Genomic DNA, 13,350 nt, shown 5'->3' with positions numbered 1-13,350 from the left:
TTTTACAAGCCCAGGCAAGTCATGTGGGTTACAGAGAGTGTGACATGAACCCAAGATCCCGGTTGAGGCCGTGCTCATATGTATGGAACTTGGCTATCAGTTTCTGCTCAGCGACTCTGCGCTGTCGTGTGTCATGAAGGCCGGCTTGGAGAATGCTTACCCGAAGATAAGAGACCACTAGTAATCCAGAGACCAGGAGCAAGACCTGGGGACTCAAGTTTGAATCCCATCAAGCAGATGGTGAAATTTGGATTTATTATAAAACAGGAATTAAAACCATGACCATGAAAACCATTGTCAATTCTTGTAAAAACCCATCTGGTTCACTAACTGTACAAACTCTGGTGCGTAACTGTACAAAACTCTGGTGTGTCCGCACTTGGAGTACTGTGTGCAGTTCTGGTCCCCACATTATAGGAAGGATGTGGAGGCATTGGAGAGGGTGCAGAGGAGGTTTACCAGGATGTTGCCTGGTATGGAGGGAAGGTCCTATGAGGAGAGACTGAGGGATTTGGGGTTGTTTTCGTTAGAAAGAAGGCGGCTAAGAGGGGACCTTATTGAAACATATAAGATGATTAGAGGTTTAGATAGGGTGGACAGTGATAGCCTTTTTCCTCGGGTGGAGAAAGCTAGCACGAGGGGGCATAGCTTTAAATTAAGGGGTGGTAGATATAGGACCGATGTCAGAGGTAGGTTCTTCACCCAGAGGGTGGTGAGGGATTGGAATGCCCTGCCTGCTGCAGTTGTAAATGCGCCTAGTTTGGGGGCGTTTAAGAGATCCGTGGATAGGTTTATGGATGGAAAGGGATTGGTTTAGGTTAGAGGGTCATTGCTTTTTTAATTGGTCGGTGCAACATCGTGGGCTGAAGGGCCAGTTCTGTGCTGTAATGTTCTATGTTCTATTTTCTAATATTCTTTAAGTAAGAAAATCTGCCATCCTTACCTGGTCTGGCCGACATGACTCCAGATCTCTGTAGCTGACTTAAATATCCTCTAAAATGAAGGGCAGTTAGGGATGTGCAATAAATGCTAGTGATGCTCATGTCCCAGAAAATGCATTAAAAAAATTAGAATCTCATGCCAGTAATTCAATAACATGAAAATTAAAAATTTGTTGGCAGACAGAGAGCAGCCTGTTGAGCTCAGACTCCGCTTTGGAGAGCTTTCGTGGTATCTTTCCCCATTTGTATTACAAACCTGATCACATTAAAGTAAAAGTTTATTTACTAGTCACAAGTAAGTTTTACATTACACTGCAATGAAATTACTGTGAAATTCCCCTAGTCACCACACTCTGGCACCTGCTCCGGTAAATGCACCTAACCAGCATGTCTTTCGGACTGTGGGACGAAACCGGAGCATCCGGAGGAAACCCACGAAGACACGGGGAGAACGTGCAAACTCCACACAGATAGCGACCCAAGCCGGAAATCGAACACAGATCCCTAGCGCTGTGAGGCATCAATGCTAACCACTGTGCCACCGTGATCAAGCATTTGACAGGATGATAACAGCAGTTGCAACAGTTCATGATGGTAAAGTCTATAAAGCGCTTCACTAATAAAGCTGGTATGAATCAAGGTGATTGTCGTTCCTTTTAACAAATCTACTGCAGCAACAGGACACTGTAGCCTTATCCAGTTATCAGTGAATGCTGTGTTTGTGGGGTGTACAAACACATTTCTTTTGTGGGCTGGTCTAACATTGAAAAGCATAGACAAGAAAAGTTCATTTTATCCCTTCCAAATAATAGTTTCCCTCCTACCCTGCCACAGCCTCCCCTGTAACAGAGCAATTAACTGACCAACAATAATTTACCTGTCAAACTGCTGCCTCCTTTGAGGGACAGTGTGATTAAAAAACTTCATTTGTCACTAATAGTTCTGACTGTTTGCATCAAAGTTCTTTTCTTTTAACAGCCATTAACAATGTTAATGCATGTCTCAATGATAGGTCATGAGCCGTGACTAATCAATCAACAGGGGACAGAATTGCCTGTCCCTCGGTTTGAATTAAACAGCATTAAGAAAGAATGGAAAAGACTCTTCACACAAATGTCTCTAACAGGTATATAGTACCTTGTTACCCAAGTGCCCTTCAATCCCTGCACCATTCCATTAATTGCTGCTCAACATTGTTTCTAATACTGGTCTTAATTCAACTTTGCATTTCAAACCTATGTTGTACCACTTGTGGGAATTTTGCTTGCTTTTCTCATTGCAGCTCTCTATTATCTAAGCGCATTATTCCTTATCGTTAACACTTCCTCCTCCTAATTTTAAGGAATCCTTATGTTTTGATTTATCCTACTGTAGCATTTGGCGTGTGTCTCTATTTGCATTTCATTACTTCCAATAGCCTGTGGCTTACTGCATTGTGCCCAGAAATAGTACATTGCCTCTGAATGTTCCACACAAACCTCAGCACAAATTATCCTCTCGTACTGCATTAGCCACAGCACAATGCATCTGGTCCTATTACAGTAGATCAAGCATAAAGCATTGCTTCATTTCTTTTTGGTTTACTGTGCTGGTATCAGCAATATTATGTTCATTTCTCATTGTTTTGAATCAATTATGTTGCATCGTTCTGCTTTTCAACATCAGTCATCTTACGTTATTTCAATTTCTCGATGTGTTGCAACGAACAGAATAGTTCTCAGTGTTACCCTTGGATCACAGTTGAAACACTCAGTACACTCTCAGGGATCCTTTAAGAACAAAGAACAAAGAACAAAAACAGCCTGGGAAACAGGCCCTTCAGCCCAACGAGCCCTCGCCGCCATCTCAACACCACCAGTCCCCCTCTCCACCCATGACCCTTGTCTAATGTTTTATGGCCATCCACATTGATCTTAGCTGTTGTAGGAATCTTCAGGCACTTTGGTAAGTCTTACAAAGAGGTTCTGAGCCTTGCACAGTTTAACAATGTGTTTATTAAATACTAGTGTACTTACAATATATTAATTCTTCTTCTGCTCAGGTGGTCCCTCAGAGTCAAGGATGACTCTATTCTACACTAAAACTGAATTCTCAGGTGACTCAGGAGTCTAATGTGTGGTCCAGTCTCTGTCACAGGTGGGGCAGAAGATGGTTGGATGAGCAGGTGAGTGGGGTGTCCAGGTTGGCACATGTTCCTTTCACTGTTGACCCCTAGCTTCTACTTGCTCTCAGTGATGAAACCCAAGCTATTCAGCTCTTTCACGGATTCTTTTCCTTCACTTCAGACAGTCTCGGGCCAAGGATTCCCAGGTGTTGGTGAGGATGTTGCACTTTTTCAAGGAGACTTTGAGAGAGTCGTTGAAGCATTTTCCCTGCCCTCCTGGGGCTCGCTCGACGTCAAAGCTCTGAGTAGAGCACTTGTTTTGGGAGTCTCATGTTAGGTACGCAGACAACGTGATCCCCAGCAGAGCTGATCGAGCATGATCAATACTTCAATGCTGGGATGTTGGCCTGGGCGAGAACACTGACATTGATGCGCTTATCCTGCAAATAGATTTGCAGGAGGCAGTGCTGGTGCTACTTCTCTAGGGTTTTGAAGTGCCTGTTGTACATCGTCCACATTCCTGATCCATATAGGAGTGCAGGTAGCAGTACTGAGGGACACTTTAGCATGACCTAACCAGCACACCTTTCAGACTTGTGGGAGGAAACCGGAGCACCTGGAGGAAGCCTACGCAGACACGAGGAGAACATGCTGACTCCACACAGACAGTGACCCAAGCCAGGAATCTAACCCGGGTCCCTGGCATTCTGAGACAGCAGTGCTAACTGCTGTGCCACTACGCTACCATGTTGAGGCAAGCATGGAGACAGCTCCTACTTTAGACCTTATACTACACAGATGTATATAGTAGTTGCTAAACTAGTGCTTAATAAACACTTACGCACCCTCCATAAGACTAAGGCTGAGCTCCAAACCATTGTTCATGGTCTAAGTTCATGGTCTATGGCACGGTCGACCTGATGTCCTGGTCTTCAAACATTCTCTTCCTCGCGTGACTGAAAGCCATGCTGGCATACTGAAGGTGATGTCGAACGTGATCATCAATGTCTGCCCTTGTTGACGATGAATCCCAGCATTGCAGCATTGCTCATGCTCGATCAGCTCTGCTGGGGGTTACGTTGTTTGCATACCTGACATGAGACTCCTAAAACAAGTGCTCTACTCAGAGCTTTGACATCAAGCAAGCTCCAGGAGGGCATGGAAAATGCTTCACTGACACTCTCAAAGTTGTCTGAGTTGTCCAAGACCTTGTTGTGGATTTTGATGAGATGGAGTCAATGCTGTGTGGTGGGGCGCAGGTTGGTAGAGGACTTGTATCTTACAGATATTTACTGTCGGGCCTATGTTCCCGTACATCTTGATGAAGATGTTGACAATGGCTTGGAGCTCAGCCTCAGTCTTACGCAGGGTGTGTACTAGTTTAACAACTAATATATACATCTATATAGTATAAGGTCTAGAGTAGGAGCTGTCTCCATGTTTGCCTCAACATGGTAATGCAGTGGCACAGCGGTTAGCACTGCTGTCTCAGAATGCCAGGGACCCGGGTTAGACTCCTGGCTTGGGTTGCTGTCTGTGTGGAGTCAGCATGTTCTCCTCGTGTCTGCATAGGCTTCCTCCAGGTGCCCCGGTTTCCTCCCACAACTCTGAAAGATGTGCTGGTTAGGTCATGCTAAAGTCTCCCTCAGTGCAGCCGAACAGGCTCTGGGAACTTGGTGACTCGGAGACTTTTACAGTAACTTCATTGCAGCGTTAATGTAAGCCTACTCGTGATATTAGTAAACAAACCGAGATACATCTCTGTCCAGTGCAAGACTGCCCTCTAGACTCGAAACCAGAAAATACTGGAAAATGCTGATAGCATCCGCGGGGAGAGAATAGAGCCAATGTCTCGAGTCCAGACGGTCCTTCATCACAGCTGAGAGCGAAGAGAATCTGCGGAGATTTATACTATGAGGCTGGGGTGGAGTGGTGGGATGGGACAAAGGGAATGTATTTGAGGATACATAAGGTTCTATAAGTGTCCATTAAGTGATCAGAATGCGTGAATGGCAGAACAGAGGTGCAGATTTTTGAAAGACGGCTTGGGGAATGTGGCAGTTGCCCTGAAGGAGGGAGGATTAGGGGGCAGGCAAGAAGGAGAGCTGAAATAGAAAGCGGAAAATGGAGGTGAGAAGAATAGGATGGAACACAATGAAATAAAACAAGTAGAAGTGGGTTGAAGGCGGACGAGAGAGTTCATGTTTTGAAGCTGTTGAACTCAATATTCAGTCCAGAAGTCTGTAGAAGTACCCAATTGGAAGATGAGGTGCTGTTCCTCCAGTTTGCATTAGGGTTCGCAAGAACATTGCAAAAAGCCAAAGGCGGACAAAATAGATTATGCTGGTTCCTTCGTTTGGTACTATAATCATAACGTGGGCAGCTAGGCTAATAATCCAGCAATATGAGTTCAAAGCCAGCCATTGCAGCTGGGGGAATTTAAATTTAATTAATTAACTAAAAAAAAAACTTGTTTAAGTAAATAGTCTCTTAAGGAAGCCAGAACCCATCTGGTTACTAATGCCCTCTTGGACAGAAAATAAAACATTCAAAAATATATTAATTGAATTGATATTCCACCAGCTGCCATGGTGAAATGTGAACCTCTGTCTGCTGATCATTAGTCCGAGCCTTTGGGTTACTCACCCAGTGACATTACTACTCTGCCACCATCTCACCTCTGTAATTATATTTACGATATTCAAGAAAATTAAATATTCAGATTGCGGGAAGGAAGCCAAAAACAGGGGGTGGCAAAGAATTAGAAACAGGAGAAGATTTTCTGGTCAAGGCAATGTTTCCTTTATCGTTTCAGATGCCAACTTGTATGGAGAACGCAGCTGGGAATTCTCACCTTTTTCGCATGCACGGAACGATTGAATAAAAATATCCGAATGCATCTGGGTTTAGTCACTCTTTTGTTTCACAAGATTACAAGGTGTGAATTTTACTAACAATCCAAACAAAAGGTGGAATGATGGAAAATGAAATGAGGTGAATTCAGGTTAAAGCAGTGACAGAAATGGAAATTAAGAGAGAGGGAAAGAACGATTAAGAGACCAAAAGGAAATTATAAAAAAGTTTTAGAATTGAGATTTGAAAGATCTCTGACAATTGTTTACTTACTACCTGTTAGAACATAGAACATAGAACATAGAACATTACAGCGCAGAACAGGCCCTTCGGCCCACGATAATTAGAATTAGATTGAACAGTTTAAGAACTTGACTGAGGTGTGCAAGATTGTAAGGGGCATGGACAGAATGAATAGGGAACAGTTGTTCCCATTAGTCCATAGACTTGATGTTATGACATGCCAAATGCTTATCCAGGTACATTTTCTCAGGCAGTGCATTCTAGATTCCTTCTGGGTAAAAAGGATTTTCCTTCCAACCCTCCTAAAACTTCTGCCCCTCACCTTGGACTGATGCTTCAACTAATGGGAACAACTGTTCCTTATTCATTCTGTCCATGCCCCTTATAATCTTGCACACCTCAATCAGGTCATCCCTCAGTTGTCTCTGTTCTAACGATAACAAAACAAGCCTGTCCAAACTCTTTTTATAACTTAAATATTCCATCCCAGGCAGCATCCTGGTGAATCTCCTCTGCACCCCTCCAATACAATCACATCATTCTGAGAATATGGCAACCAGAACTGCACACAGAACTCCAGTCGTGGCCTCACCAAAGCCCTAGTCAATTACCACATGACTTCCCTCCTTTTGTAATCTATGCCTCGATTGATAAAGGCAAGTGTCCCATATATCCTCCTGCCATCAGAGATCCAAGGTCCCTTTGTTCCACAGAACTTCAATGTCATGCTGTTCATTGAATACTTCACTGTCAAATTAGAAGTGTACCACCTCAGAGAATTCAGGGTTAAACTCCACCTGCCACTTATCTGACCATTTGAACATCCTGTGTATATCTTCTTGAAGCCAAAACTCTCAGCCTCACACCTGGCCAATCTTTGTGTCTTTGATTTGGTTTGATTTATTGTCAGATGTATTGGGACACAGGGAAAAGTATTGCTTCTTGCATACTATAAAACAAAACATAATATTCACAGCATACATAAGGGAGAAGGGAAGGAGAGGTGGTTACAGTCATAGCTAGGATCAGCTTAATATGTGGAAGGTTCATTCAAAGGTCCAGTGGGAAGAAGCTGTTCTTGAGTTGGTTGATCAATGATCTCAGACTTTTATATCTTTTTCTCGATGGAAGAAGGTGGAAGAGAATATGTCCGGGGTACATCAGGTCCTTGATTATGCTGGCTTTTCCAAGGCAGCAGAAGTGTTGATGGAATCTATGAATGGGAGGCTGGCTTTTATGATGGACAGGGATATGTTGACAACTCTTTTGTAGTTTCTTGCAATTTTGGTCACAGCAGGAGCCATACCAAGTGGAGAGGATGCTTTCTATGGTGCATCTGTAAACATCTGTGCATCTTTTAAAATTGGTGAGTATCATAGCAAATGTGTTTGTAATATTTTGGTATGACACTCTTGAGCTTGGCCTGGTCGAGGTCCCCGGCAATGATGAACAAGGCCTCAGGATGTTTCATCTCATGGCGATTTCTGGTGGAATATACTTCGTCCAGCACAGTCTTCAGGTCTGCATGGAGTGGGATGTAAACTGCTGTCAGGATAACAGAGGTGATCTCCTGCAGCAGGTAGTAGGGGTTGGCATTGCTGTGTCAGGTGTTCTAGGTCTGGGGAGCAGAAACTAGTAAAAAGTCTGACAACACCAGGTTTTAGTCCAACCTATTTATTTGACTAAAACCTGGTGTTGTCAGACTTTTTACTGTGTTTACGCCAGTCCAACGCCGGCATGCCCACATCATGAGCAGAAACTAGCCAGTTTTGCTACGTCTGAGCAGCAAGCAATATTGATTAGAAGACAGACTTCACCAACCTTAGCCTTGCTTGAGGCCACCTTGCAGTCCATTCAGTCATCTGCAACCTTACTAATCCTAATGCCATATTATCATCAATGTCATTTTTATTAATGATGAATAATAAGAGGCACAGCACAGATCCCTGTGGTATGTCATTGGCCTCTAGTCACTAAAGCAGCCTTTTATCATTACCCTCTGTCTCCAACAATTGAGCCAATTTTGAATTCACTTTATCAAATTACCCTGTATCTTATGTGCATTTACTTTCTTTGTAAGTCTCCCATGTGAGATCTTATCAAAGGCTTTGCTGAAATCCATATCAATTACATCAACGGCACTACTGTCATCTGTACACCTGGTCACCTCCTCAAAAGATTCAATCAAATTTGTTAGGCATGACAAAGCTATACATACCAAACTTTGCTTCTCCAAGGGTAGATAGGTGTTCTCCTACAGAAGTTTCTGCAATAGTTTCCCTACCACTGACGTAATACTCACTGGTTTGTTGTTTCCTGGCTTATTTCTACAACACTTCTTAAATAGCAGAATCACATTAGCTGTTCTCCAATTCTCTGGCACCTACCCTGTGGCCATAGAGGAACTAAAAATTTGGGTCAGAGTCCATGCAATTGCCTCCCTGGCTTCTCACAGCATACTGGGACACAGTTCATCCAGACCTGGAGGAGTGTCCACTTTTAAGCCTGCCAAAACCTCCAACACCTTGTCCTTCCTTATGTCAATTTGCACAAGAACCTCATAGCCTTTCTCTCTGAATTCCATACCTTCATCCTCATTCTCTTGGGTGAAGATAGATGTGAAGTATTCATTCAACACTACCAACATCCTTTGGCTCCACCCACAGATTGCCCCCTTGGTCCCCAAAGGCTCCTACTCTTTCCCTGGTTATCCTCTTCTCATTAATGCACTGATAGGATATCTTGGGATTTTCCCTACTTTTATGAGCTAGAGTTTTCTCAAATCCACTCTTTGCTTTCCTAATTGCTTTCTCAACCACCCTGTACTTTGTTTATTGTCCTTTTCCTTCTCATTTTATTCTGAATATGTCTGGTCATCCATGGTTCTCTGGGTTTCTTTCCTATCACCCTATCTTTCAGCTTACCACTGTGCCATCAAAAAGCACTATACAAGGAGTATCATTGTGAGGGATCTTGCTGTCCTATTAAGTTCGATCATTTCAAAGATTCAAAATACAATTTTGTGGGTTTCCTCCGGGTACTCCGGTTTTCTCCCACAGTCCAAAGATGTGCAGGATAGGTTGATTGGCCATGCTAAGAAATTGTCCCTTAATGTCCAGGGTAGCTGAGGTTAGAGGTATTAGTGGGCATAATATGTAGGGAAATGGGGATAGGGCTTGGGTGGGGTTGTGTTCGGTGCAGACTCGATGAGCCGAAGGGCCTATTTCTGCACTGTAGGGTTCTCTGGTTGGTTCTATGGATATGTGAGTCAATTTAGAAGGTTTCTAAGAAGGCTTGTGATGGCACTGTAATATCCTGGACGCGACAACCAGGTGCAGTAACAACAAGAACTATGTATTTACACTAAGAACGAGATGCTGAGAGTGAGAATAATGCAACCAATTACTTCAGCTCCAACTCCAAGATGCCCAGGAGAGTCCGAACCCAACACAAGATTCACATACTCCAGCCTGATTGGCCAAATGGGTCAATGGGCCCTCCAAAACCTTCCCCTGCCACTGCCCCACTTAAAGGCAATTTAGAAAATGTTTCAGGACCACAAGTTGGACAGCTCACCTGGAGTAGCACTTGGAGATGGATCTTTTTTTTGATGTCTGTAGATGAATAGTGTGTGTGTGAAATGGCCGCAGCTGCCATGGTAAATAGCGTGTTAATAATCCAGAATAATTTGTCCAACTTGAGAAAAAAAGGTTGTTTAAATAATCATGTTGTTCTGCACTAGTCGCCGAAAATGACACCCCAAGACTTTGCTTGAACTTGCTTCCTAGCGACCTCTGATTTCTGCACAATGCAGTGATGCTCCCAAAGTCACAGAAACATCCAATTTCTGCAGCCGGATTATTTTGTACTTCCTTTTTTTGTTGTTGCCATAAATAATATTACAGAAGCCTTAACTTTGTCAGCCTAACCTTCCTGACACTGCAGCACGAAAGACAGGATTTCAAGCATCTCAAACGTCTGTGCATGTGTTAATGAAATAAAAATAAAATCCCCCACGGAGTGCAGAATAGATAGCAGCAAGCTTTATCCATGAACCTCTGCAAGGTGCGTAGGCTCATCAATATGTAACAGCTCTCCTGTGGGATTTATGCAGTAAATTTCAAAAGAAAAGAATGGCATTGAAATATGTATTACACACTTGGAAATGATGCTTTGGTGGTAACACACTTGGTTGCAATGCAAGCTTTCTTAATATTATTGACAATTGAAAGTAAAACAGGATGGGCTTTCAAGCTGCCCCCATGACTCCAATGTGCTGAAAAATAAAACAGAAAGTTAGCAGGGTATTTATCACTTCATTTGCTCCTCTGAACATGACGGCTCACCTTGTGCACAATCACACGAGTACTCGCCAATCATATTGACACAAGTTGCCCCATTTTTGCAGGGATCAGAAGCACATTCATCAATGTCCGTTGAGCAGTTCTTGTCTGGAAGGAAAGAAAATGAAACATTAAAACTATAAATCAAGTTGAGCTGGAACAGGCAGCTAATGTCACGTAACAGTCCATGCAGCATCAAAATAATCTGGTTTTACAAGTTCACAAAATGCCCGTTGACCAGCTAAACTGCACAGCAAGTCAGCTCGTTCTCTCACACTTCCTCTTTGCCTCTTGACAAACATGGGAAATTTATTCAGACTATTTAAACTCATTCATTGCCTTTTAGTCGAAATGGTTTAAGTGGTTTGAACTTTCAGGCGAGCGGCACGGGAGCGCAGCGGTTAGCACTGCTGCTTCACAGCTCCAGGGACCTGGGTTCAATTCCTGGCTCAGCTCACTGTCTGTGTGAAGTTTGCACATTCTCCTCATGTCTGCGTGGGTTTCCTCCGGGTGCCCTGGTTTCCTCCCACAGTCCAAAGATGTGTGGGTTAGGTTGATTGGCTGTGCTAAAATTGCCCCTTAGTGTCCAGGGATGTGTAGGTTAGAGGGATTAGTGGGTAAATGTGTAGGGATAGGGGGGTAGGGCCTGGGTGGGATTGTGGTGGGTGCAGACTCGATGGGCCGAAGGGCCTCTTTCTGCACTGTAGAATTCTGTGTTCTCCTGGCTGTTGAATCCCCAAGCGTCGCAACAGAGCTGTGACAACAAAGGCCTTGAGATTTGGCTCTGTCACGAACATTCTGCTCCAGATTGTCCTGAACTTTTAGCCACCGCTCATTGGGTGGCACTTCTACGTCAGAAATGTATGGATTGAAGTCCTAATCTGGAGGGTTGAAAAGAAAATCCAGGCTAATACATATTCCCTTCCACTTCCTTCCGTCAGGAAAAAGGTACAAAACTCTGAGATCATGTACCAACTGACTCAAGAACAGCTTTTCCCTGCTGCCATCAGAATTTAGAATGGATGTACCTTAAATTAAGCTGATCTTTCTCTCCACTCTATCTATGGCTGGGACACTGTGAGGGCCATCCTCCCAGCTAAAGCTGCGCAGCAGGTCGGGAGAGTCACACAGGGCCATTTAGTGGGCTTCCCACCCGCCCCCACCAGCACCCCCCCACTCCCTCCAGTGGAGTTACAGTAGGTCCCCACTTGCGGGACATGGCAGCCGGACCCCACTGGAGCGAAGGTGGGCCACCAAAGTCCCCTCGGAGGTCAGTGGTGAGGGAGGATGCCCCTGGACAGTGGCAGTGACCCCCTGACACTACCCAACGGGCAAAGTGGCAATGCCCAGGGGGCATCGGGCAGTGACAAGAGGGTGGGTCCGAATGGGGACAGGGCCTAATGGGACAGGTCCTCCTGCTGGCCCTCTGCAGTGGACTCAGTGACAGCGGGAGGGAGGTCGGGACTGCGGGTCAAGACTGGGTGGTAGTCAGCCATCGGGCTGTGGAGGTTTCGCATGACCACCAATGAGGGTGATGGGGCTGGCCAGTGATCCAGCTGGCCAGTGTGGGGCTCCTGCACATGCATCAATCGGCGCATACGCGTGGCCTGCTCAGCGTTATGCTGCCAGCCTCTCCGGTGGGAATAGGCCCTGCCCACTGATTTTCAGCGTGATTCGCACTTGGGCACTCAATAAGGAACAGAGTGTGGGAAAGTCCACATAAAAAAAACAGTGGGATTTACTCCAGTTTTTCCTCAAATTCAACACAAAGACTGTGTTGTCACCCTGACAAAGAATTGTACCATATTATGGTCACTCGTCCCCAAAGGTTCTCTCACAACAAGACTGCCAACTAATCCATTCTCATTGTGTAATATCCATTCTAGGATGACCTATTTCCTTGTTGTATTGATCCAGAAAACCATCCTATATGAACTCCAGAAATTCCTCTATTGAATTCAAACTAATTTGACTCTCCCAATCTATCTCACCAATCAATCTTCCAATCTGTGTCACCCATAATCACAGATGTTCCTTCAACACATGCATCTGACTTCCTGTCTAATGCAATTCCCAACATTACCAATACAATTTGATGGTCTGTAAACCACCAAAGGAAGAGAATGTCTGCAATCTGCCAAGGCTCTAAGTGTTAGGTGGTGGAGGTCGGAGGTGATGGATTGCATGCCCTATATTATAGAAGCTTGTGGCGATGACGATCTCTCTTACCGCCCTGCTGGACTCTTGCTGCTGAATGTCCTCCATCCCCTGTTCCTCCTCAGCCTGCTCCTCCTCCTTTGCATCCTCTTAGTCCTCAGGAGCATCCGCCTGCTCGCCCTGCCAGAGCAGTCCAGGCAGTGGAACCGCATCTTCAGGAGCATGATGCACCACTCAGTGATGGATGGGTGGCAGTGTGGGCCTCATTATTATGGGTTTCCTCATCAGTCTCTGGAGTCATTAGCTAAGCCCTTGGTGGGTAACCCTTGTCCTTCATGAGCCTGGCAGCCTGGGCTGCTCTCCAGAGATCCCAGGGATCTCAGAACTCTGCAAGATGCAGTAATCGTGCACGGTCCCCGGGTGGTGTGCACACACCTGCATGATTTTCATCCTGTGATCCCCCATGTTCAGGGAGTGGAATCCCTTCCTGTTCACAAAGCGCAGTGCCTGGCGTTTTTGGGATCTGTAGGGCGACATGCACGCAAGTAATAGTCCCCTGCACATCCAGCACGCTGGTGATGGGGGACAGGCTAACAATCTATGAAGTTATCCATCCCGGGACCCGTCCTCCCCATGAGTGTGGGCGATGGCAACCCGCATTATCCCAGGGTCGTGTGCTGCCTCGACTGGTTGACTAACAGCACTGCAA

At 45.0% G+C, this 13,350-nt stretch overlaps 1 protein-coding gene across 4 annotated transcripts in view; it reads right to left on the bottom strand.

Moving 5' to 3' along the window:
• LOC145344813 (uncharacterized) overlaps positions 1 to 13,350 on the bottom strand; it is a 1,415,987-nt gene that overhangs the window by 363,293 nt on the left and 1,039,344 nt on the right. For all 4 annotated transcript variants that reach the window (XM_080191980.1, XM_080191983.1, XM_080191981.1 and 1 more), the window contains one exon: positions 10,488 to 10,592. In XM_080191980.1, coding sequence (XP_080048106.1) covers positions 10,488 to 10,592 — 105 coding nt within the window. The remainder of the gene's footprint in view (positions 1 to 10,487; positions 10,593 to 13,350) is intronic.

Source organism: Carcharhinus amblyrhynchos, chromosome 7 (genome assembly GCF_965287045.1).
Source record: "Carcharhinus amblyrhynchos chromosome 7, sCarAmb.v2.hapA, whole genome shotgun sequence".
NCBI lineage: Eukaryota > Metazoa > Chordata > Chondrichthyes > Carcharhiniformes > Carcharhinidae > Carcharhinus > Carcharhinus amblyrhynchos.
Note: the sequence above shows the minus strand (reverse complement) of the source record. Positions and strands in the feature narration are given on the sequence as shown.